Below are 26,792 nucleotides of genomic sequence, written 5' to 3'. Positions count from 1 at the left end.
TGACGCAGGGGGCTCAAACCCAATGCTCTGTGACGACCTAGGGGTGGGATGGGGTGGGAGGTGGGAAGAAGGTTAAAAGAGGAAGAGGATGTATGTGTACCTAAGGCTGATTCACATTGATATGTGGCAGAAACCAATACAATATTGTAAAGCAATTATCCTCCCATTAAAAATAAATTTAAAAAATTATAAATAACAGAACAAAGTTAACATTAATTTACAAAAGCAAGTATAGTGACCAAGGCTTAAAAATTACGACATTCCTCAGAAGCATCTGCAATTATGGTTTCAGAATGATATATGTATGGCTGCATGTCTTCCTTGGAGTATAGTTCAACAGCTTCTGCCAAGAAATTTAACCTCATTTATTGATGGATTCGCAACAGGATTTGGCCAAGTTGAGAAATTTACTAATATTGTTAATGCTCACATTTATTAGAACAAAGATCTTTTTTTTCCCAATCAAAACTAAAGTAACCAGCTATTGGGACCTTTTAAGTCATTATAAATTGTCTTTTCATTGCTCAAGATACTGCTTTTTTTTTTTTTAATCCCTACAGGTAGTCAAAGCAGAAAAAATATGCTAAGAATTCCAACAGAAAAGACATGCTGGAAACACAAAGCCTGTCTCAAAGTACACATAGGTCACTTCATTAAGCAGGATGGGGACCTCCTAGATCATTAGCACTAAAGTTCACACCTTGATAATACACAACCAGACTTTACAATTCAACTTGAACATGCTACTTTGATTTAAGCACACTAAACCTATTATTACAGGAATTTCCATGACCCCTTTCATAAAAGTTCAAGCTAACACAGACTTTATCTCATTGCCACCTGATAGACTCAATGATATTATATATTTAAATATTCACCATTTTCACTTCATCAGCCTTAACCCTAAAAAACTACTGCTGCAACAATGAATTGGGAGAAGTGCTTTACATCTAAGGAACACAAATTTTCCATGTAGATTCAATATCACTGAAATTAGGTAATTCCACACAGTTGTAAAACTTAGTCCTGTATGCACTATTACCAAGCAAAGACCATCAATATTTTTCTGCAATTTAAAATTACTTTAGTGAACTAGCTAAATAGCTAAGTTCTTAAAAATAGAATCTGTGTCTGGGCTTGTATTCTACCTTTGATGGTAAAACATAAGCATTCCAAAAATTCATGTTAATTTAAAATTAGTCTTACTTTGTATTCTGGAATTGACAAAAGGTGGAGAGAGATTGTCATGTGACCCAAGGTCCCTGCTGGTCATGTGGTCATAGGGAGTCCCATCTCCATAGTTCTGTAAATAAAATAACAGCGTAAGTTTAAATTTGCCATGAATCAATCAGCACCTAAGTCTGACTACTGACACCTCTCTGACCCAAAGAAATTGGAGCCCACCATTCTCACCCCGGCACCTTATTATAAGAAAGCTGCATCTTCCCAGGTACAGTGTATAAGAAGGGCTCTAAAATTTGCAGAGTTCATATTTTCCCCGAAATCATAGTGAAACTTGGGGGAATAATAATAGTGGAGCCAACTGCATCACGATATTATGATCAAATGAAATAATGCAAGTAAAACACCTGATACCTATAAAATATATTGTAAATAGTAATTATTATTTTGATAAGCCCACATTATTTTTTTAAAAAAGAGAGCAAATGTGCTATGGGAAAGTTACTCATAACCTGCAATGAACTGCCTTTGGAAGGCAAAGGCAGACCTTGTAAACAGCAGCATTTGGTTTTATGATATTGAAATTTCAGTGTTTTGTTATAGATGTTATTGTGGTTGTAAAAGAATTGGATCATTCCGTAAGAAACCAGCTACACGAGAATGTTAAAATTATTACAACAGGACTGTTGTAATCAGAATTTAAGCATAAATTCTGGATTTGGACAAAGTATGCCACAAAAAAAACAGTTTTAAAGCAGACGCTAATCTTTGGAAATTTGTAATGACTATGATCGTCTCATAATTCAAAGGAGAATTTTAACTTAAAATAAGGTTTTTAAACTGCCCAGTCACTTGCTTTTAATGGAGGAGTTAGGTAACATACAGGAAAGAGTTAAAATCATCTAAATCATAGGGTTCAAATTTTAGGTTACTAAGGTACATAAAGTGACCAGAAAGGAAAAAAAAAAAAAATGTCATGCTGCTCAGCTGGTTGCACTGCCCATAAAGACTAAGTCAAATTTACTCAGAGGTATCAGTTGGTATGCTAGCTAAAGGGCAGAATCCTCCCCCATGAAAAGGATGGATACTGTATGAAAAATGAAAACGCACATCCCTTCACTAAAGAAGTGACAGGAACTACCCCATTTTCAACTGCCTTTCCTCAGCTATAAAAAAAATAACTTGAATGATACTGTGATGGGATGCTGCCAGTATATCAGGGAATAAAAGGATGTCACATTTTAAATACCTATCGTTGCTCTTACACTCACTCATTCTATACCAGACATTGGTATACTAATTATCGTTTATTCAGTATCCTCACCCTACAGAGTTATTAAGAGCTTAGTATACATTATCTAATTTAAAACCCAGCACAGTGTTTCAAGATGACTGGAAATATCACCACTTGAAGATGAGAAAAAAGAGACACCTGGCCCCTGGCTGTCTGATACAAGCCAGCCACAATAAGCTGTCTCATGCCAGCTCGCTGCATTTAAAAAATACAAATTACAAAATATTGAGTCAAAGTCATCCATTAATGAATTCCCTGGAAAAAAAAAAAAAGTCCAGACGATTCATGAAAGCCAAATAAAAGTCAGGACGATCCTAAATGAACCTCCCTCTCAGAAGACCAATTAAAAGAACTACATGTTGTATTAAAACGAGAAAGCAGAAGACATTAAGTTCATGTGAGTGAACTCAACAGTAAGAGGGACATTCTGTTGTCTCCCACACTTGCTGTTAAGGGGAATGGACTGATTCCTGCAAGTGAGGACTGTAATGTGAGGAGGAGGAAAGATTTCCTCAACCCATCCATATAATGCAGGAGAATCTGAAACTCAACAGCTGGTGCAAAGTCTCAGCGAAGTTCCTGGTAAGCCTAGAGCTCTGGCTGTACCGAGACCAGCGCATGAGCCCCAAGGCCAAAGAACAGGTGGAAATGGCCAGCACGGCTTGCTGAGAAGGCCTCCTTCAGACAGCCTGATTACCTTCCTTACCTCTTATGCCAAAATACAGGCCACCCTCCACCCCAAATGTGTCCCCCCACTCCCCGGCCCTGCAGAACGTCTCATCTATCTACACAACTGCTTGGGGGAGGGGCAGCTCTTTTGTGTGGTCTATGTCTACTGTTAATCTGGAGTTATATGTATTACTATAAAAACTGATAGGGCTTTCCAAAGGCCTAGTGATGACTCCATTAAAGACAGATTATATAAAATCATTCACATTTGAGTTAGAAGGAACAGGAAAGATCCTCTGATTCAACTTCTTCATTTTAGAAAGTAGCAGTATGAGGCCCAAGGAAGTGAAATGACACACCCAAGGTCATACACATACAAAGACACGCATGGCCTAACCACCCCACTCACACCCCAGGCCATGGTCTTCCCATGACACCCTAACAACCTAAAACCTTAAAGAGGAGCAGAAAAAAATCTGCAGCAATTAAGACACGATTAAGACATTAAGCAACTTTTTTTCCAAATGACTCTGCGCCGTGGTCTGTAAAATACAAGACTGACTTAAGGAACACTGATAAATGAGCAAGTCCAAAGAATAAGACTGAGTCTAAATCAGATCGTATCCATTTACTTTGAAGTTTAAGGATTTGGGGTTGTGTGTGTTTTAAAAATAAAAGCTACTTTCAATTAAAAAAAAAAATTAAATGAACGAACCCACTGGCGACCAAAGGTACTAGTGGTGGTGAGACAATCACATGTTTACAAAGTGAAACCAACACAGATTTATTATGCAAATGATACTGGAAGCTACAACTTCACAGCCTGTCTTCAGAAATATTCAGTGGCCTACTCACACCAATATATTACAGGGACACAGGGATCTTTTTTTTTCAAAGTTGCACCATCTACAAAAAACAACTTTCTGTTAACACTGGATCAGTAACTGGCAAAGCGAGGCCAAATATTTAATGAAGGGGTTGTCTTCTGGTTAGCCAAAGTAGAAGGGGTGTCAAAATCAATAATAATATCCAATAAGAGCATGAAGAAAATGCCAAACAGAAGCTGATCCTCATTAAACTCAGTCCGCATATACAGCCGTGCAGACGCGTGTTGCAGAGAAAAAACTCACCTTCAGTTTGCCAATTTACATATGAGGATGTCTGCTTGTGGGGAGAAGATTAGATATACTTACCCTGGACGGGCTTGGATGTCCTCCACTCCCCCAGGACCCTGAGCTACTTCTGTCTTCTACATCTAGGGACAAGAGAAAAATTCTTTAGGCTTTCTTGCAATAATTCTTTCTTTTTGTATATGCACTTTTAAATTAATGTTTCAAATTAATCTCCTGTTGCCTTTAATTAAGAATCAGGCACGAGGCTACCATGATGATAGTAGCTTCTGACCCAACTACTTAAATTAACTCATTTAAATTCACAGCAGAAACGAACTGGACCCTCAGGAACCAGAGGTATGAACATAAAAATTACTTCCATCCTTCACAATGTTTCATAGCCTCAACTTTTATCAACCTGAAATTGCACTTAAAATCTTACTAAAATCTTTTGGACAGGTTAAAACTACACTAACACAACCTTAATATACACACATACACAAAAGTTAAATCAGGTAAATATCCATACTAGTAATATTATTATTAGCAGCATGCATGCCATAATGCTCCTAGATACTTTCTGTCCTCTTACCCGCTCAGACAAGCCACTCAAGGCCTACCCACCAGACAACAGACATGCAACAAAACATGTAAGATGAAAAAGGACATTAACAGTCTATTTCCATCAAGACATTACAATGATATTAGGAGACTTTTTAAGTTTCTTAGGACCATACCATCTCAGTCTTTTATTTTTTTAAATAGGCACAACACTTGGCCTACAATTCTTAATCGGGACAGTGAGTTGTGGACACAAATGTTGTTAAAGCAATGTTTTATTTTGATAAATTATGGCGAAATGACCTATATGAACTCCCAGAAGGCTGGAATTCTCTAGGCCCTGTACTAGCGAAGTTCTAATGCTGACCAAATTCGAGACGCTTCTTCAGTGCTTCAGGTGACAAATATGCAGGATGGGGAGTCTGACAGCTTAAGTTCCCATGTTCACTGTTCAAAACATAAAAGTGCTCAAAAGATCAGTCACTCTAAATTTAGAAATGGCTTTGAGATTTTTGATGAAAGGCCCTTTCTGAGTATAAAAAGTCTCACTGTTCTATTATCTTGATCACGGTGGGTAACATACGGCCATCACAAGCTTCCTCTGACAGGACTGGAGGAGGAGGTGTGAAACCAGATCAGGAGATGTACTCCCATTGACTGTTTTCTAACGTTTCAGTGATACTGTTTCTTAACGCACTACTGTCCTTCCTTTAATTACTCCTATTTTATCATCAGCAGAAGTAATCATAGTATAATTAACTGACTTATTTGGGGGTCCGGTAGAGGACATGGTGTTTTAGAATATATTAAGAGATGGACTAGAAACAACCACCAACAACTAGGACCACTAAACTTGAAATCTTTTTTTAAACAAATATCGTTTCATTTACTTTGGTCAGTTTGTCTGAAGAGAATGCAAATGCAAACAGCTATCCCCTGTGGACAGCTAAAATCAGTGCCTGCAAGGGACTTCCCTGACGGTCCAGTGTTTAAGACTGCACTTCCACTGCAGAAGGCAAGCACTGGATCCGTGGTCAGGGAACTAAGATCCCGCATGCTGCGTGGTGCAGCCAAAAATAGAAAAGAAAATGAAATTTTACAGAAAATTTTCAATAAATAAAATCAGTGACTGTGAGTGTTAAGAGATGTCATGCAAGCTCTGAAGAGGAAGTCTGGAGAAAAAGTATAATACTTTCCCCAAATTTGCTGTTTAACAACCCAACCTCCTGGCCCACCTACTGTAAGCTGAATTGGGGGATGTATATAGAAAAGAGACTTAGAACTCTTGGGACCGTCACACAAGTAAGTTTTGTAGCCTGCCTGGTTCTCATCATCCTTAACACCAAATCAAATTTATTTTCACACACAAAAAAGGTATAAATGACAAAAATCTATCAACCAGAAGTCTGCACATCTTGATTTCCTTTTCGCCTGAAACAGCCAACGTGGATTAATAGAGAGATTTTTCCTCTTAAACTTGGCCCCAAAAGTAATGAAGGAACAGAAGTGAATCTATACGTCTACCCTATGATTTTGTTTTGTTTGGACCCATTTTATCCATTTTCAAAAAGGATTTCAAACATGAAACAAAGGCAGACACAAGGAGGAAAGGGAACAGTAGTACTTCTTGGCCAGTAGTTTTGCCCTAGGGGTGATTATGGTCCCCAGAGGGCATCTGGCATGTCTGGAGACATTTTCAGTTGCCACAACTTGGCAGGGCATGGAGGCGGGGTACAGCTAGTGGCATCAAGTGGTTAGAGGCCAGGGACGCTGCTGAAGGTTTTATACATGTCAGAATACCTGCACAACACAAAATATCCTGGTCTCAAATGTCACCTGTGCCAAGGTTGAGAAGTCCTCTTCTAGAGGACAAATTCTATTAAAGAGCAAAAAGGAAGAATCAAGCTGGAAAAAAAAAAGATGTACTAGAATTCAATTTAAAATGAATACAACCTGTTACTAAATACACAGTGAAGTTATCTGAGCCCAGATTTAAGCCGAAGTGTTTCAAGAGACCTTCCTATACATCTTCTGTCCACAGAATAAAGGGAAAATGATGGTCAACCAAGCAGGCTGCTAATTAGCAGGCAAATAAAACACATCAAAACTTGAGTATTCCCAACTGGGCAATTTCAAAAGCGAGCAATCCACTAATTAAAAAACACTGGAAGTCTAGCTTTTTCAAAACAGGTTAAATACTGGCTGGGTTCCTTCATAAATAGATTCCCACCCAATCAAATCTGACTGCTCTTTTCCCATTCTTTCCCATTTCCATCCTCCTCATTTCCTGACCTCATGCTGCTGTACCTTCTTTTAGTCTTCCTTCCTTTTATTGCTCTTTTTAACAGGCTTTTCGTTCAGTGGCCTCCTGCAAATTGAGAAGGTAAGGACAGCTCTCTTGCCCTCCGAGACTTAACAGAACAATCATATGACTTCTGATATTTTATATTTGAAAGAATATCTGTACAGCGGGTGCTCCTTGATCCAGGGCAAGAAGACTCAAAACTACAGCACCCAACGAATGTAAACATGTTCTTTTTAAGATATTCGTTTCCATCTTCCCTCCCACTGAGCTTCATGAGACCTGCCAGTAAGTCAGCAAGCATTTCCTCAAAGTGCGCCTGAGGACTGCCTATGTCTGGATCACCTGGTATGCTCATTTCAAAATTAGCATCCTAGGGTCCACTGCAGACCTACTGATCCTGGATCTCTGAAGGTGGGGCCAAGAAAACTGTGTATTTAACAAGGTCTTCAGGTAATTTTCGTGTACACAGGAGCTTTGAGAACCACCAGCCTCCTCCACTGGAAACACAAGACAGATGCATGCCCTACCACACCACCCACTGCCTACCTCACATCCTGTCCTAAAGTCCTTGGCCAGGTGGCCGGTTTCTGCAGCATTCAGTCCATATTCCCATCGCATCTACATCCCAGTAGTTCTTGCCCAGACTCACTTTTATGTAAGCCTTGTATGTGGCCTACATGTGGCCATCCCCTGCTCCCAGCTGGTGTACCTGGGCACCGCACACACGTTCTACCTCCAGGTATTCCTACCTGCTATTCCTTCTGCCTGAGCTGTTTCTTATCTCTCAAAAAATAATATTAGCTAATATTCTATGAGCTTAAACATGCCAGGCACTGTGCCAAGCGCTTCAATACACTAACAGTATCACCATTTTATCTAGGAGGAAACTGAGGCTTAAACGGGACAGAAAACCCTCTCAACATGACAGCAGATGGCAGAGCTGGCAGACACAGGGGCTGACCATGTTCAAGTCAGGAACGTTCTCCACCATGGTCAAGGTCTCCCCAATAAGCAGCTCAAGTCTCTCTACAACCAGCTCGAACATAACTGCCAGTCCCTTCTTACCATGGATGTATTTACTTTTGGAGTTTATATCCACTCTTGTGTCCACAAAAGATTATAGAATGACTACAACACAAATATATAAACCCAGGTCTCATGCACTGCAGACAGATTCTTTACCATCTGAGCCACCAGGGAAGCCCCAGTCTTGTGTCCACAGAAGATCACTGAATGTATACAACACAGATACATAAACTGAAATATCTGAAGGAATCAAAGAGACTGGAAAATAAAAACAGGAGAACAATCAAGCCATATGTACAATGAGCTTATCAAAAATGTACACTGTGGGAGTTCCCTGGTGGTCCAGTGGCCAAGACTTCGTGCTCCCAATTCGGAGGACCCAGGTTCAATCCCTGGTCGGAGAATCAGATCCCACACATCATGTCTCACAACTAAGAGTTCAAATGTCATAACTGAAGATCATATATACCACAACTATTGGACCCAGTGCAGCCAAATAAATAAATATTAAAAAAAAAACTTAAAACATACACTGTGATGGATGGGATATTTGTGAGAGAGGGGTCAAAATTCCAGTGGGCAGAGAGTAAAACAAGATTCATAGCCTTGGATAAAAATACCCAAACTGTTCAGTAAAGTCATTAAGGCAACATAGTTACAAATGAAAAACTGCCCAAGACAACCCAGTTCTCATGTCTCCCTTGTTGCTGTCATCCTCTATCCAAGACAGGAACACATAAGAGAAAGACAACCACCTGGACGGAAGGAGGTGAAGGAAAAAGGAAAGTGGATGACAGAAATTATTCTTCCGAAGACTGAAGTGGGTTCAACTGTTTCTAATTTATTTTACCCTAGACAAGGACAGACTGAGTAACGTCCATGGTTTTGACAGTTGCTTTAGGAGGCAATCTGACCATCTACAAATTTTCATTTCACTTGAGTAGTTCTGCATAAGCCCCCTCTAAAATGCCTGACATTTCAGCACTAAAACACAAAAGCAAAGCGTGGGTATAATGAGGATCAAACACTCTATTTAGAGAAAAGATATACAGAGATGAATTTTAAAGTCTACAATTTCCCATCCATACTCATTGATTATTCAAATTTCCACTCTATGTGGACAGTGAGATCAAAACTATCAGTAGACTGGACAAATGTCAGAAAGCGCAGAGCTGGAAAAAAGACCTAGATTTCAGCCACAAGACTGCATTAACCAGCTCTACGGTATGAGCCAGTCACTAGACTCTTTGAACTCATTTTTGTCAACTGTAAAATAAGTGGTTTTGATTTCCACTCTTAGAAATAGGGCAGCCTAGTATATTGGGACAACTCTGCCACAAAATAACAAGTGTAGTAAGTCAGACAGAGAAAGACAAATATCATGTGATGTGGCTTGTACTTGTGGAATCTAGAAAGTTGATACAAATAAACTTATATACCAAACAGGAATAGACTCAAGAGACACAGAAAACAAACTTATAGTTTCCAAAGGGGAAGGTGGGAGAGGAATAAATTAGGAGTTTGGGATTAATATACACACTACTATATATATAAAATGGGCTTCCTAGGTGGCTCAGTGGTAAAGAATCCACCTGAAATGCATGGGTTAGATCACTGGTGGGGGAAGATGCCCTGGAGAAGAAAATGGCACCCCACTCCAGTTGACTGGGAAATTCCATGAACAGAGTAGCCTGGCAGACTACAATCCATGGGGTCAGAAAAATAGTCAGACATGACTTAGCAACTAAACAACAACAACAAAAAATATAAAACAGATAACCAACAAGGACCTAGCACAGGGAAGTATACACAATATCTTGTAATACCTATAATGGAAAATAATCTAAGAAGGAATATATATATATAGACACACACAAATGTATAACTAAATTACTCTGCTGTACTCTGAAACGAACACAACACTGTGAATCAACTGTATCTGAACAAAAACTTATAAATCAATAAATACTCATGGCTTTTTTTTTAAAATGGATTAAAAAATTTCAATCTTCTTCTCAACCCAAATGAACTGACAAGATAGTAAGGAAATTTCCAGCCAAAATCAAAGTGAAGGCTGGAACCCACAGAGGAAGAAGACATTTTTCTGCCCTGAGGACAACTGCCAACCTAGACACTGTAATGGCCTCTTGGGTCAAGGAGAACAAAAGGGAAAACTAAGCATCCACCCAAAGCAGGTATCTAATAGGAGAAAAAGGAATAATAAGGTTTCCAACCTCAAGGAGTTATTATTAAACAATTGATACTTATTAGACACAGCAGAGTGTGTGTGTGTGAGTGCTAAGTCAAGTCAGTCGTGTTGGACTCTCTGTGACGCCATGGACTGTGGCTCATCAGGCTCCTCTGTCCATGGGATTCTCCAGGCAGGGACACTGGAGTGGGGTGCCATGCCCTCCTCTAGGGGCTCTTTCCAACCAGGGATAGAACCCACAGCTCTTACATCTCCTGCACTGGCAGGCAGGTTCTTTACCACTATCGAAGATAACCAAAACACATCAACAGGCAAATTGTCATTTGTTCAAGGAAATCTCAGTTTCACATTTTTATGACTGTTCATTCTGCTTAGTGGGTCTGAGATTTTCAAATATTCTCCTGGATTTTCAAAACAGCCAATATGTTTGAAGTCATCAAGTCCCACCTTCTCCATGAACCCCCCTACAACATAAACACAGTAAGAATTCAGTGAGCTTTAGATTTGAGCAACTTCATTTGCCTTTCAAATATTCTCTTTCCATCTCATCATTTCAACATAGTTCTGTATGCTGTATAAATGAGATGCTGCCAAAAGTTACCTATGCTTACCAGAATTCCAAGGTAAGAACACGGACTGAATATTATATAAGTTTAACCTTGATTTGAAATAAAGAAGTGTGAGGGTTACCTAACTCTTGTTGATTTGGGGGTAGCTTTGTGTATCCATCCTTTCCTCACTGAGAAGCCAGATCATGCCAAACAACCAGGGTCCTACAGTTTCATGAAGTCAGAACAACCAAAGTGGTATTCTCTGTTTCCCTAAAACTCTACAAATTCCCACCCTTGTAGACATGTACGGATTTCCTGATAATAGCTTCTACACACTCAGAAAGCTTAGGGAGGTTGAGATCAAGTTCTTCCTGGAAAGCCAGTCATTCTGAGGCACGTGGAAGTCTACACGGTCTTAAGCCCTTCTCTCTGCAATAACAGACACTACTGAATCTCCTCCACACACACCCTCACGGAGACTCACAGACTGCATACATCTGTGGCTCCTACTAATTTCCTCGTCCAGGAAGAACCCTTGGCTGAGCCCTCCTCACAAACTGAGATGGCATATGCTCTCCGTCAGCGCCAGATGAATGCAGAGTTCAAAATATTTCATCAGCAAAGAGTGTGTTAAGGATGTGCACATTTTCATTAGCACCCAGTATAGTAAGGAGCCTGAGCAGAGTGAGCTGAAGTCCATCGTGAGTCCAAGGACAGAGGCAGGAAGAGCTAGGCTTCAGGTATTGACAAGGGCCACACCGCCAAGACCACGTCTTTCTGCCTCTCTAAGAAACAAGGTAGGCTCCATAAGGAGTCATCTAAGCAGTGGCGAGAAACTGCCAGCACTTTCCTAGGTCTGACTAAGCAAAAGATGGTGGCTGTGGTGATGGGTCCCACACAAGTTTTAAGACACTTCAAATATAAAGAACAGGGACCTGGGCGTTCCATTTTCAGAGCACTGTCCACCTGGCGTCTCAGTGCTCGTGGATTTCCCTATCACATAAATCCGAGAATTCAAAGGTCAAGTATAAGATGATATTATATCATAGGTCATACACATAAATATATAAATAGTGTAAGGAAAGGTAAAATATGGATACACTGGGGGAGAAAGTATAGCAGAAATATTTGTTCAGAACGGAATTTTTGCAAAATTTAGCTTTTATTAACCACCAAGTTAAACTTCCATTAATAGTTTTTGAAACACTGAAACAATATTACTTAAGTTCAAGATAAACTAGTTTTCAAAAATGAACACTAAATAATCTCAGATGATTAAAATATGGAGTTAACTGCACTTTACAATGCTGTCAAACAGGAGAAACATTTTCATACAACATGATGTTCAGATAGTATGGAAGTAACAAAACATGTAACAATTATGTTACAAATGTCAGTTGGGCTTCATATTCTGAAACTCAGAAATCTTCTTGAAAATTCAAGGTGAGTAGACAGTTATATTATGAAACTGAGACAAAAGTAAGCGAATTCTTCATATCAATCCATATAATTTGCAAGTATCATGATAATCTAACTTGAATAATATTCTAATTGGAATAACCTAACATGAAATACAGAACTTCCATTTCAAATATTTTCAACAAATCAGTCAGGGTCTTCCTATTAAAGAGAAGCTCATCCTTTCCAGAGCTCATCTCTCCAAGTTAGGTCCCAAAAAGAAGAGAAGCCACGAATAACTGAGGCAAGACTATAATAATGTGAGTAGTAGTGACAGACACCTCCTTTGACTCTTTGAAATGTAACTGGTCTAAAAGTTCCTTAATAAAAATCAATTTTACTAAGAATGTGCTCTTGGAAGCTAGATATATTTCAAATCAGGTTAAGAATACAATCAGAAGTAACATGCCATATCTGAAGACATTGAAAATAAAATCAGCATACCATTTAAATCCAACATTAAATAGATAAGCTTCAAAGTACTTCAATTAAAAGTGAATATTAATAACTTGGGGAAGTTTTTAAACTAGATGCTTAGTACCTTTTCAAGATGTATTTACAAATGAGCGTGTCACAAAGTGTGAGAAATAAAAGGTAAATGCTTCAGGAAACAAACATGAAACAACAGAGAAACACATTTTAAAATACTCTCCATTTCTGGACTTCCCTGGTGGTCCAGTGGTTGAGAAGCCACCTGCCAGTGCAGGGGACGCAGGTTCGATCCCTGGTCTGGGAAGATTCCACACGTGAGGCAAGTAAGCCCATGAACCACACCTACTGCCAGATGCGCTTCCACAGCAAGAGACACAATGAGAAGACGGTGCGTCTCACTGGAAAGCGGCCCCCACTCACCACAACTAGAGCAAAGCCCACGCACAGCAACGGAGACCCAGCGCAGACAGAAATTAAAGAGATAAACAAATATATATACATGCGCTTCACCTTTAAATAAATAAAATAAAATATATATAACGCTGATAACAAGTACACATAATTATATCGGAGTTTTCCAAATCAGACATGTAACATTTATGGTGCAAAATCCATAATACTGTAATGACTTAAGACGTATAAATTGATATTTCAAATGCTTATTTGATCAATAATTTATTAAATTTACTCCAATAAAGGAGAAAAAAGGGCCAAGACAAAACACGGGGCAGTCTTCTCTTTTCCTCTTCTGCCCTCTACCTCTCCTCTCCCTGGGGTGTCATTTGTGAGGCTCTGGGAAAGGGCTGCTGGCTTAATTGAAATATTTGTAGGCTGTAATTGCTCTGCAAAACCACAATGGTCCACTTCTCCCAAACGGCATCCGTTGTTCCTCTTCGTTTTTTCTTCTGTTTCCTTTTATACTTTAACAAAATCTGCCCCTCCTGTTTCTTCCAGTCTTCTCTCATCTTCCCCTTTACTCTGAATGCGTAACTAATACCGGGAAGCCAAACAGCTTTAAATATTAAAAAATCTTCCCTAGAATCCAGTCCTCTAGCCCACTCCCTTTTGCTTACAATAATCACTCCCATAAACAGACTCTTCAGTTTATCTTTTCAACATCCCAACCTTCCACCTGTGTTTAACACAGCAGCCTCTGACCTGGCAATGACAAGCAATCAATCTTACATGTTATCTTCAGGGGTCATGTCTCAGTTTTAGGCCAATTTTCTTTGTATTTAGGCTCAAATGTGCAAACCACACTATATTACTCTGCAAAACATCAATGAGAAGGCTTAATTAAGTAACACTGACAGATAAATCCATTTCTTTCGCAGTAATCAAATCAAAGCAGGTTGACATAACACAGGAACTTAATACAGTTATTCCCTTGTAATTGGAAAAAGGCCCTTTACTTCTCATTAAAGCAATCTTCTGGGTATTGGCATAATAAGAAGGCTCAGAGCTTTAATACTGCCCTATAAAAGTCTCAAGATACAGACCCCTTAAGCAAACAAGCCAGATTATCTAATTCCTTGATCACTGAAGAACATGTAGTTCCCACTGTTTTAAACTACTAATTCTTTATCTCTGTTGCAATTAAAAAGAGGTAAATCAGTATCAAACACATACAATGGAAATTTGCAAAAATGCATAAACTGTTTACAGTTTTAGAAGTCTGCCTCCATGTATATTTCAAGGGAAGCAATCCATTAAAAATGAATTTGAAATACTTTACAAATGTAAAGTTGTAATAGCTTAGACCAGGGGGGAAATCTTTTTATTTTACTTAATGGGCTCAACAGGATATATTTTACCTAAATTTGCAGTCTGATATTCAACCATACAGTACAACTTTGGTAAGCAGAATTGTGAGAGAATGGAATCTGAATAAGAACATTTAATTTTTGTGGTAATTGAAGAACAGTAAGTCATCTGGTCAACCAGAGGCTTCTTCAACCCAGGCTAAAGTCCAGAAAGAATGCAACAATATTACACTACGTTCATCTCCCCAAACTAAACAAAATCAATTTTCACCCTTTCACTACAATTTTGAGGGAGTTTCTGTTTCTTATCACTTTGTGCCTCATCAATCTCAAAATGAGTCCAGTAACTCTTCCTGAAAGGATAAAATATAATCTAGGGTTGTGATTCCCAAATGCAGCTGACCATTAAAATACCCTGGGAACCTTAAAATTAAAAAACCCCACAGATATACTAGCCCCACTAGAAACTAATCAAGAAAAGATCAAGGGTTGAAATTGAGGAAAATATATAGTTTCAAATTGTCCTGTTTTTCTGTTTTGTTTTAAAAATTTTTTAATTATAATGCAGGTAAAACTACATAATTTGTTGTTTCTGAACCATCTGTAAGCAGGCATCATCAATCACATTTCTTGATCCCTCAATATTTCTGGGTGCATTTCCTAAGAACAAAAATAGCAGAGTTATAAAATGAGGAACTCTACCACTGATATAATACTTTCATCTAGTCCATAGTCCATATTCCAATCTGGCATTTCCCCCTTTGGTAGAGGACTCAGTCCAGGATCACACAATGCTTTTAATAGGTCTCTTTCATCTATTTTAATTGGAAACAGTTCCTCAGTCCAATCTTTTTGTGATATGAGTGTTTTTGAAGAATACAAACCAGCTCTTTTATAGACTGCGTCTCAGCTGGGGTTTATCCGCTGCTTCCTTGTGAGTCTATTCAGGTGGTATACTGCTACGAAAGCGGCCTCGGGTCTTTCTAGAATGTCACCTGCAGAGCCTCAGGATGGCCTGGGGTCCTTTCCTCACTTGTTACGCCGTTTCAATCACCTGCTCAAGGTACTGTGGGAATTCTCCACTGTATAATTACACCTCTTCCAAGTGTAACTAATCAGCCATCTATGGGGAGATTCTTTAAAAGCATTAGAACTAACTTTTAATCATGTGCTTATGAGAAAAAAAATTAAAATACAATAGTGTATGAGTAAAAAGGGAAAATCTCCTCCATATACACTCTTCCCACCCTGATATCAAGATAACCCAGAACAGTTTTCTAGGCAGTCTTACAGAGCCTTACAGAGCTTCTGGTCTGTAATCAGCTGGTTTTTGAAACCACAGAAATGAAGGATAATACAAGCAAAACTTGACTGAAGTTTATTTTCTATTTCAATGTCTAAGAAATAGTCCTCAATTGTTGACATGTACCCTAGTGACATTTCATGGGATACTTTTGCTGTAGCTTTGTGACCTAGGTAGAGGCACGCAGGGCAGGAACTAGAATAAATGAAGACATATTATACTATTAACTTTGAAGAAATTCAGCCAAGATGAAGACAAGATTGAACAACCCACTTGTGAATCAAGGCAATGCAGAAAGCCAAGGTAAATAATCCATCCTGAAGTTGACGTTGCCCTGAACAGTTGTTTGGCGAGTCTTTCCACCAGATTCTATGAACCACAGTATAAAAAGGAGGCCCGTCATAGCAGCAGCACTGCCCAATTAAAATCAAATGGATAGACAAGGATTTATGACAGACAGACAGAAAAAAAACAAACCTAGTGAGGCTTTTCTAGGCCGGCAAAAAAAAATAAAAGAAACTAGGAAACACCTAAATTTTTTTTAAAGTGAGAAGGAAACTGAAACTTTACAAAGAATATAATCTCACATTTTGGGACTGCGGACACAAATGAACTAGAGACAGCCACAAAGTGAGGTGTAAAGCTTGAACTTGGCCATTGGATAGAACACAAGCATACTAAACAATATTGAATTGAGTTAAATGATTCTAATCACCAGAAGGTGGAAATGGTCCCTTTAACCCTGGGAGGAAGCCCATGTCATTTTATAAACTGAACAGCGCTGGTGGATTTTAACTCTGACTTACAAATGCATAGACAATTTTCCTCACAATCCCATTTCAGCCAAATGCCTGGCAGACACTGGTAAAGGTCTTTCGTAGTTGGGCTTACAAATGTGTGTGTATATCTGTACGTGTGTGTGTACAAAATCACAAGACACACACAAATACAATACACGCTCTTGAACAGGCCAATAGTTTCTCAATACTAATGACAGTGTTTAAAACGGTTCCCAGATGTTGCAACTCATTCCCCTGACATCTCCTTGGTTTTGATCAGTGACTTGTTTTTTGATCAGATTTGAGTCCGTTCACTTAACGGGTTTTAAATTTTTTCTCACAATAACATAATCACACTTTGGTATCATGCTTTCTGCTTTCCAAAACTGTTTTTATATTCACCTCGCTTAAAATGATTTATCTGGAATCACTGAAAGTATGAAGTTAGGATCAAAAGAAGTTGCCTCCTTAAGTCTGAGCAGACTAACATCATTTTTCAAAAGCATGAAAACAAAAATCAAAAAAAATCGGCAGTTATCCTGGATAAAAGAGACTATTCCCCATAAGACTTATTTTTATCCTTTCATGCTATTACTATTACATCTTTATCAGGTAACAGAATGCTTGCTAAAGTTCATTAAAATACTTGCTAAAATAGCAGAGTTAAGACAGTATTACCATGATTGAACTTTCGTATTTAGCAACATATGTTTTTAAGTCATGTCAGCAACGGCAACAAAATTGCCCATCTCCCTTCTGAGATGCCCTGTAACCCGTAGGACACCATTTCACCAGCAAGACACAACTATCTGGCATTGGTTTGAGAAGGATTCAGGGCTGTGATGGCAGGTCTATTATGGTAAAGATGGCTATACCTTTCCCCAAACCATACTGTTTCTCTTACTTTAACTTTAAAGGCTTTTAAAACACTCTCATAACTGAAAAAAATCAAAAATACATCTGCATTAAGTTCCTAGTACATTTTTTCAGGGTAAAAAATGAAAATGCATTAGAAAGTAACAATTGGTATTGTCTTAAGCTTAATCACATCAAACTCATGGGAAGAGCCTCCCTCCCCTTTTTCTTTTCTTTTAGTACGTCTCAACTTGGATGCAGGCTACCTTTGCCTATCTGATAACCAATGGAGTACTGGTCAGAAAGAGATGAGCTGGTATGATGTACTGGTTTTACAAATTCACTAAGTGGAAGGGTAAAACGCTGTAACTCTTCCTCAGGAATGGAAGAAATGCCGTTAGTTTGAAAGGAGGTAGAAGCAAAGACCTGAAGGATGACAATAACCAGGCATCTTGAGGGAAAACAAGAAGCAGAGAAGGGGTGCAGGGGAAGTCAGAGCTGTCAGTAGAGAATAATGATTTATCTGATGAGATTAGCAGAAAGTTTGATTAGCGAAGATGCCTTCTCAACAGCGCAAAGGCTGCAATGTTACTTTAAGATTTCCTTGTAAGAAAAAACCATGCCTGCCAAATGTGGTCTATAACAGCCCAGGCTAGCTATGAGTGATACAGTGGGAAAATAGCCACTAAGCCAGATTTTATTTGATTTGTACTGATGATTTTTATTAGAATACATGGATCATTGCTTCAACCTTTCCATGTAAAACCAAATCAAATTCAAAAACTCACACATCAGTCACCTAACCTTATGTCATTCCTTCTGCTTTACTCAAGTTGAGCCACATTTCAGCTGATCTGTCCTTGATAAATCGTTCAGCTACTCCAAATTGTTGGGCCAAATTCTGAGAGACAAGTGGTACACAAAAGAAACCGCTAAATCTGCAGTTACACATCAGACAGGGGAAAGGAATACCACAAGCCTCCCAAGTCAAGGATGAAATCAAAAGAAGTATATAGCCAATGCAAAACAGGACAAGATGAAGTTCTCTTTATTGTCTCAAATGTATTGTAATTTACCTTTAAAAGCCTCACCCAACCCCTCAACTCTTTCTTCCTCTTTAATTCAGGCTATCCGGCAGGACACAGCCAAACAAGTGCTCTGAAATTAGAGGCAAGTCCACAATTATGTGGCATAAGGAGATCTGGTCAGTTTTACAAATCAAACATAATAACCAGTTCTACACATTAAAAACATTATAACCTTTAAGGCAAAAACTTTAAATGCCAAATTCCTACATTTGTGGAAAGCCTCTATAAAATGTAGAAAAAGCACCTTCATTAAAAGGAACACCATTTCATTACAGAAAACACGGCCACAGATGTCCAAAGAACAAGTGCCTGGAGCCGACGGCCCCCTGCTCTTTGCCCTCTTTTCTTTTTCCATTAGCTTTTTCCCCCCTCACCCTCAGTGAAACTTTGAGTCTTGATCTAACCTACCGGCAGTAATGATTGCTTGGCTATCAGTTCTAGTTCACAAATCAGTCCCACCTTCATGATTTCCTTGAGTGTTCCAAACAACTCCTGAAATAAGCACTGTTTTCTCTTCTGGGAAGGTGAACAACTCTCTGGGCTAAAGGCTATCAACATGTCTCATGTCTTCTAGAGGCCGAGGGTGCCCTAGAATGACACTAGCAGTCACCCAACTTCCAGGTCTCGGGTGTTATCCTCGAGGGCAAAAACGAGGTTCACTGGCCAGCCTCCATTCCGTCTCCCCACCGACGACACAGGAAGTCCGTATCTCCCATCCTCCTTTGCGGTTACGTGGGGTCATGTGACTGAGATTTGGCCAATAGAATGTGAGCCAACTAACTACTGCCTTTTCCAGGCCTGGCCGCTACAACCTTCCGTGTGATGCTTCAGGCACTTTCTCTTTCTTCTTTGTTCAGCCCTAGACAAAGGATCTAGTGTATCTCCTGGAGGCCCTAAGGGCAGGCAGGGCTAAGGCCTGAAAGAACCCAGACCTGAAAGATACAGGGAGCAGAGCCGGACACCGGAGGGCTGTAACTCCTAGCGGTGTCGGGCTACTAAATTTGGGGGGTGTTTGTTCCAGCAATTAGCATCCCCTGACTAATGCATCCTCCAAAACAGACTTCCATGAATTCTGGCGCCACGATTCTCTCTTCCAAGCAAAGCAAACATACGCAGTTAGAGCTGGCAGTAGATAGAGCTGTGAAGAAGGGGAAAATGGTCTTTGAACTCTCCTTCTCTCCCTTTCAGACTTGTTTTCCCCTCTTAGCATTTCCTCCCTCTGAGCACCAAATGTTCTCAGGCTGCTCAGTCTCGTCTGTCTCAAGAAAATAAACCCAACAATATTCAGTCGCTATTCTTGCTTTCAGTCATCATCTCACAGCCATGAGTGGTGAGCTGCTTGCTGCCTGTGTAATTTTGGAGAAATTCCGTAACATCCCGGATTCTGTATAAACTCATCTGTAAATTGGGAATGGCTATATCCACCCTCCAGTACTGCTGTGATGATTAGAGGTAATTTAGGAAAAATGCCACTCAGGTACCTGGAACACAGCGGAAACTCACACACAAAAAAGGTAACTCCTGTTTTGATTATGACTAAGATTATCACAGAATGACATGTGACAGCAAAAGAGGTACCAGATAGACAAAATAGAGCTCTTTGATAAACAAGGTCCTACACTATGGCACAGGCAACTATATTCAATATCCTGATATACCATAATGGAAAAGAATATGAAAAAGAATGTGTGTGTGCGTGTGTGTGTATATATAAAACTGAATCATTCTGCTGTACAGTAGAAATTAACACAACATTGTAAATCAGTTATTCTTCAATTAAAAAATGTTAAGTTATCCTATACCTAAAAAGAAAAACAGGGCTCTTTATATCTGAAACACATAAGTGAGACCAGGAGAAAAATCATGCATAAATAAAAGGCAGCATCTGATTATTAAAGAAGAATGAAGATGGAATGTTAGGAAAAGGAGAGTTATAAATGCTAGAATCATTACTTGGAGATACTGGCAATTTAAGGTACAGAAAAGAGAAATCACTGGTACCCTGGCAAGCTGTATTTGCATCACATTCGTGCTTAACTTCCCAACTCTGTGTTCAATGCCAGCATCCTGGTGGCTCGAAACAGGCAATGGTAAAACCATTTACACCACGGAAATTGGCAACCGTTAGATTTCAGGGCTCTCTCTTTCTTTGAAGAGCAGATTATTAAACATCACCCCATTAATGAAAATAATCATTCACTTTGAGCTATTTTTACTCAACCTGCCTCGTTCAATTCTCACCGTCACTACTGAGGTAGGCTCATTTTCCAGGTGAAAACCCAAGCCTCACCATGTTTAGTGACTGACAAAAAATCCTGTTGCCTGAGATCTTTGCATTAGAAACCAGTCTACTTCTAAGAGCTAAGAGCACCTGGGTTTCTTTTTCTCAGCATATCAAACGTACATTCCCCTGGAAACAGAAAGCTATTCCTTAAAAGTGTCTGAGTTCCGACAGTCCCCCTCCGCCATTCTCACTGTATCACCGCTCCTCCGCTCACCTGACTTGCCTTCATACGCGCCCCCTTTCTCAGCACACTTGCCTCCACACACCCGCTGTGTGCAAGTGTCCTTTCAAGGACCGCCCACCACACTGTCTCAAGGAGTCTGCTTGTGCCGAAGGGCTGCAGTCAGGAATGCTCTTTGAATCAGCGACTTCTCGTGTCCTGGGCAAGGCGATCTGTTCTATCTCGGGCCAAGCTGCGGGCCGTCCAGGAAGTCCTGGGTCCGGGAGGAGCTGCGATTCAGCTCTCGGACTCAGATGAGGCCTCTGGTAACAGCTTCAGTGAGGACAGTCATCAACAGCAGGGACCCGGCTCAACATGTGCCTGGGCGGATGGTGAGAAAAGCCGGGGAACACCCCCAGGTTTCAGGTGCACACAGAGGCCCCAGAAGATACCTTGGTAACACATCATGACTTCCCTTCTGACTGAAGTGCGGCCATCTTACAAAATCCAGAGCCTCCCAAGGACAGGAGAACAAGTGGGTGAAGGCCCAAGAGCACAAGGGCCCATCTCCCACTCAGGAAATGGTGAAGGCAAAAGGAAACATGGAGAATCGAGGTACGAAGGTCACAGGAGTCACCAATGAAGAGATGCTGCCTCTGGGTGGGGCCAGAGGCAGACACAGCCACGAACAAAGCGCTGCGAAGTTCACTGCATGTTCTAAAGGCTTCAGGGAGGCACCAGAGTATAAAGCAACAGGTTCATATTGGCATTTTGGAAATAGTAGCAGTGGGGATGGTGGGTTACTAAGGTGAGAGCTTGGCGCTAAAGAGACTAATCAGAAGGCAAGAAACTAGCATTTTACAACTTACTTAAATCTGTATTTGTATATATTGATTTTTTGTATACATAAGAAGGAAACCATAAAACTATCATTAAGGTGTTTTAAATGTCTTCACATTCCAAAAAAAAAAAAAAAGGCAAGAAACTACAGTTATAATAAAAGTAATAGATAAAGCAGGATGATATTGGGGAAAGAGAATAGTCAAGGCTTAACGACTAACCTGGGAAAAGTAAGGCAAAATATTATAGTCAGGGATTATTCTCAAGTTCTGTTTTATGGATATTGGGCAGGTTGGAGGTAGGATTTTAAAAAAAAAGTTTACTTTAGACATTTTGTGTTCCAAATGTCCACTGGTCACCCAAGTATAAAATAAAGTAAATGATTGTGAGTCTTGAGTTCAGAATAGAGGCACAGAGATTAAAATCATTTAAGCACAATCTTTTAATTGTGAGTCCCCTTATGGAAAGAATTCACTGACCCAGATAAGTGGAAAGTCTGGAGACAAGGCAGGTTTTAGGTTTTACATATCCAGAGGATCCACCATATTAACAAGGATAAAGATTCCTTTCATCCCTCCACTCTGCCATCTCCCTATCACCTTCATCTTAAAAGCTGGAATCTGTCATGATCATAGACTCTCTGGATTTACTTGCTTCCTTATCTTCTACTTTCTCACAGAGAGTTCAGTTTACAAAAAGAGTAAAATTCCTCCTGAACTTTGCCTGATTGGAATCATTGTCAAACCAATCCCTAAAGCTAGGGAACAGCACGCATGGATTTGCATAGACCTCACAGACCCAAATTAAAAACCATGTGGAAGAGTATAGGGTTACCCTGATTGATTTATTACAATCCCCCTGGGGACACAGTAATCCCACAGCAATTACACGGATCCCACACTCTAGAGAAGAAGTGACTTATGTGCTGGTGAGACAAGCACGACTGGAGAAGACCTCAAGTGCCATGAGTGTGCGGCATGCATGTGCATGCTTAGTCGCTAAGTCATGTCCAACTCTTTGTGAAACCCATGGACGGTAGCCCACCAGGCTCCTCTGTCCATGGAATTTTCCAGGCAAGAATACTAGAGTGGGTGGCTGTTTCCTTCTCCAGGAGATCTTCCTGACCCAGGGATTGAACGCATGTTTCCTGCGTCTCCTGCAATGCCAGGTGGATTCTTTACCACTGAGTCAGTCACCTGGGAAGCCATGAGTGCATGAGTATATAACCTATACAGCACGCAGTATTTAGGCCAATCCATCATGCCACTCCCTCCTTTAAACACCTTTAAAGTCTTCCTACTGGTGTCAGGAAAAGAGCAACGTTCTTAATTGTCGACATCAAGGTCATCTTGGTAAGAAAGTACCCACACGCCCTCCTTCCTTCCTCTAGCTCCCTTATCCCTGGCAGCGCGCGCACACCACTGGCCCTGCTGCTGCAGACCCTGAATGTGGGCTTCCTCTAACAGAACACTGCCCCACCCGCTCCCCTCCCCCACTCCCCTGCCTGGCTTGTTCCCATCTTTAGATCAACTCAGTAAGCAGCACTTCCTTGGGACAGCTGCCCTGTCCTCCTAATCAGGTGTCTTGTCCTTCTCTCTCACCAGACTTGTCACAGAGGGAATTTTATGATTCTCAAGTGATTCCTTTCTCCCCCAGTAAAGAGTAAGCTCCACAAAGACAAAGCCTGGGTTCTGTTTGCTTTCCATCCTCTCACTGGTACCCAGCGAAGTCGAGAAAAGGGATGGCTGGTCTACCAGCCCCTCAATATAGACTATGCACAGAGGAAAATATCAAAAATGCTAAGAGAATTCCCAAAGTGGCAACTCCTTCTGCAGACCTCCTATGACTCAAAGAAGGACAACCTAAAATGACAAAAATTCCTATTTCACCATATCTATTATTAACTAAAAAATTAAGCTACAGATATACCATAAAGATTAGCTGAACAACTTATATACAACACATCTTTCTCCATAATTTAAAGAACAGCTTGTCTCAACAAAGGTTTACTATATAGCACAGGGAACTATAGTCAATATCTTGTAATAACCTAAAATGGAAAATAATATGAAAAATAATATATGTGTATATGTATAACTGAATCACCCTGCTGTGCACCCAAAACACTATAAGTCAACTATACATCATATATAAAATATATATATTAAGAAATAAATATAGTTAATAAATAAGCAAAAAAAAGAATGCTTGTTTCACAAATATGCAGGTATGAATTCAGATTCAGAAAAAAAATTGTACAGATCTCTTAACACACTGAAACTCTTGCCAATCACAGAAAGGAACTGATCTACAAATCTTAAGCTCTGTGATTTCTGTGGTGAAAATGCAGTGAAACAGTCAGACTTCATGTATGTTTTCTCCCTCGACAGAAATAATGTCTTATATGGTCATTGTAAAGGGAAATATTTGTCTCTTTACACGCTCTTTGATATGCACCCTAGTGATTTGGTACATATTATACAGTCACTGGCCTCAGGATAGAGGAGAACAACTGTTACCTCTATATATAAAACAGCTCTCTGTGATCTGGTGATAACAAGACACAAAGTGGGTTAGGAGTTCTGTGTCAGTTACTTAGATGGTAGTTACAACTCAACATTTTCTGAGAACCTTTCCAGTGAAACTTCCCCCATTGGTTAACAAGGGTATCATTAATATTTAAAGTTCTGCTTCAAATATAATAATCAGAATACCACAGCCACAACAATAAATACCCTACAGCAGTTTACTGCTTTCAAATTTTCAAAGCACTTGCACACACACCATTTCATCACCCCTTACAATCATATACATCAGAGAAAGACAGGGAATGGTTCAAATTTTCCATGCAAGGCACTGAAAGAGCTGGGTGGAGAACCCATCAGATCTTCTTTTAATCTCCTTCCAAACTGACTCTCACCTCTTTTCTTATTCCATAAAAGAGGATAGACATCTTCAAAGCTGGAACCCCAAATTTGGGTAAAAATATTAACACTCTTAAAGAACAAGTTACCTTTAGTCTCACAAGTTCATCATTCAGAATCCCAATTTCCTAATCACCAGGACTTTTCCTTTGGATTCAGTATGCCCCAGTCTAAATGAAAAGTCTAAATTAATTATGACTCGGAAGTATTTTAACTCATTTGCATGTACTTTTTTCTCCTTTAGCTGCACAGAAACAGAGAGATTTTTTAGATTGAAGGTACACATGAAGAAATGAAGTGATGTATTACTGTGTAAGCTACACCTGAAAAATCTCAAAGATAAGAAAACAACACATAACCCAGTCAATTACAATTAACTCACCAACGAAGAAAAGTACTATTGTAAACAATGGACAGTTGAGGCAAACTCTCCCCATCAATGCAAGCTGCTCAGAGTTCACCTTTCTCCAAATTGTGCAGGACAGTAGGATTCAAAGTAAACTGAGTGAGAACAGGGAAACCAATCTCAACATGGACAGAAAATCTTGCCTGTGTCTCCCATGACTGTCTCCCATGTGGACTGGTGGAAAAAAAAAAACACAGATTTAACTGCATTACAAGAGTTTCCTAGGTAGCACTCATGGTAAAGAATCCACTTGCCAATGCAGGAGACACAAGAGATGCGGGTTCGATCGCTGGGTCAGGAAGATCCCCTGGAGGAGGGCATGGCAACCCACTCCAGTGTTCTTGCCTGGAGAATCCCATGGACGGAGGAGCCCGGGGGACTAAAGCCCATAGGGTCGAAAAGAGTCGGACAGGAGTGAAGCCACTTAGCATGCATGCACAACTGCATTATAAAAATACACACATCACTGTTTCTAGTTTATTCAAAACAAGAGTCAATCATAAAGATACAATAACTCTTAGTTTTGTCTACCCAATACATATTCCCCTCTTCTTCATTCCTAACAGTCCTATGGGAGTGTTGGTTGCTGCTGCTGTTCTTTCGTTTGTTTTCACATAGCCACTCCTCCTCCAAATGGATCAGGAGACAGTGATCTCATCTCTATTTCCGACACAGATCCTGAGTACTATTGGGAATCACAGCTTGTCCTTTCCCCTGATGAGGGACCAGTTTCAAAAACAGCCACTGAGACAGAGTTCTGTCTGCCTCGGGGTTCCTGGTAAAGGTCTCCCTGCTCCAAGGAAAAAAGAAATTAGAAGATGATTTTTTATCTTCTCTGGCCATTTTCCTGCCTGGGCATCATGTGGAGAATGGCAGCAGGAATCTCCTTATCATTCTTCGGATGAAGCTGGTAACCAGGCTAGGGAAAATATCAGAGACTTCAGAACAGGCTACATTTATGTATTACTTCAGTCATACATTTCCTTATGTTTAAGTCAATTTGGGTCAGAATCTTTTGTTGTAGCTGAAAGAAATGGTAGACTCCCCCCATCCCCTGCCACTCCAGAAGTAGGCTTATGAACTTGGTGCTCACTGAGGTTCCTTAAAAATAAACACCAACTCCAGATAAACCCAGACCTTACCTACAGAAAGGCTATCATCTACTGGCTGATCATAACTGTCCAAGCCTCACAAAGGCTTTGTTTTCAGGAAGCATACCAGTTATAAGACCTTTAATCCCTCTCTTAATTCTTGCCAGATACCCATATGCATCATCTCTCTCCTCTCCTGTCCCTGTGGCCTTCTCACAAATACCGATCAACCAGCAAATACTCGAGGAGCACTTAACACAGGTAAAGCTAAAGGCTGCAAAAGGTACCCAAACAGGATTTCCCTGGTGGTCCAGTGGTTAGGAATCCACCTGCCATAGACAACAGACTGTGGACACAGTGGGGGAAGGAGAGGGTGGGATGAATTGAGAGCATAGCACTGAAACACATAGATCACCAACTGTAAAACAGTGGGAATTTACCACGACACAGGAAGCTCAAATCAAGTGCTCGGTGCCAACCTAGAGGGGTGGGAGGTGGGA

The 26,792-nt window shown here is 40.1% G+C and overlaps 1 protein-coding gene across 17 annotated transcripts in view; it reads right to left on the bottom strand.

Moving 5' to 3' along the window:
* Positions 1 to 26,792, bottom strand: part of TCF4 (transcription factor 4) — a 377,557-nt gene that overhangs the window by 244,224 nt on the left and 106,541 nt on the right. For all 17 annotated transcript variants that reach the window (XM_020910643.2, XM_070452490.1, XM_070452497.1 and 14 more), the window contains 2 exons: positions 4,339 to 4,400; positions 1,207 to 1,303 (listed from right to left, as the gene is read on the bottom strand). In XM_020910643.2, coding sequence (XP_020766302.1) covers positions 1,207 to 1,303; positions 4,339 to 4,400 — 159 coding nt within the window. The remainder of the gene's footprint in view (positions 1 to 1,206; positions 1,304 to 4,338; positions 4,401 to 26,792) is intronic.

This window comes from Odocoileus virginianus, chromosome 22 (assembly GCF_023699985.2).
Source record: "Odocoileus virginianus isolate 20LAN1187 ecotype Illinois chromosome 22, Ovbor_1.2, whole genome shotgun sequence".
Lineage (NCBI taxonomy): Eukaryota > Metazoa > Chordata > Mammalia > Artiodactyla > Cervidae > Odocoileus > Odocoileus virginianus.
This window is presented reverse-complemented; position numbering and strand designations above follow the sequence as displayed.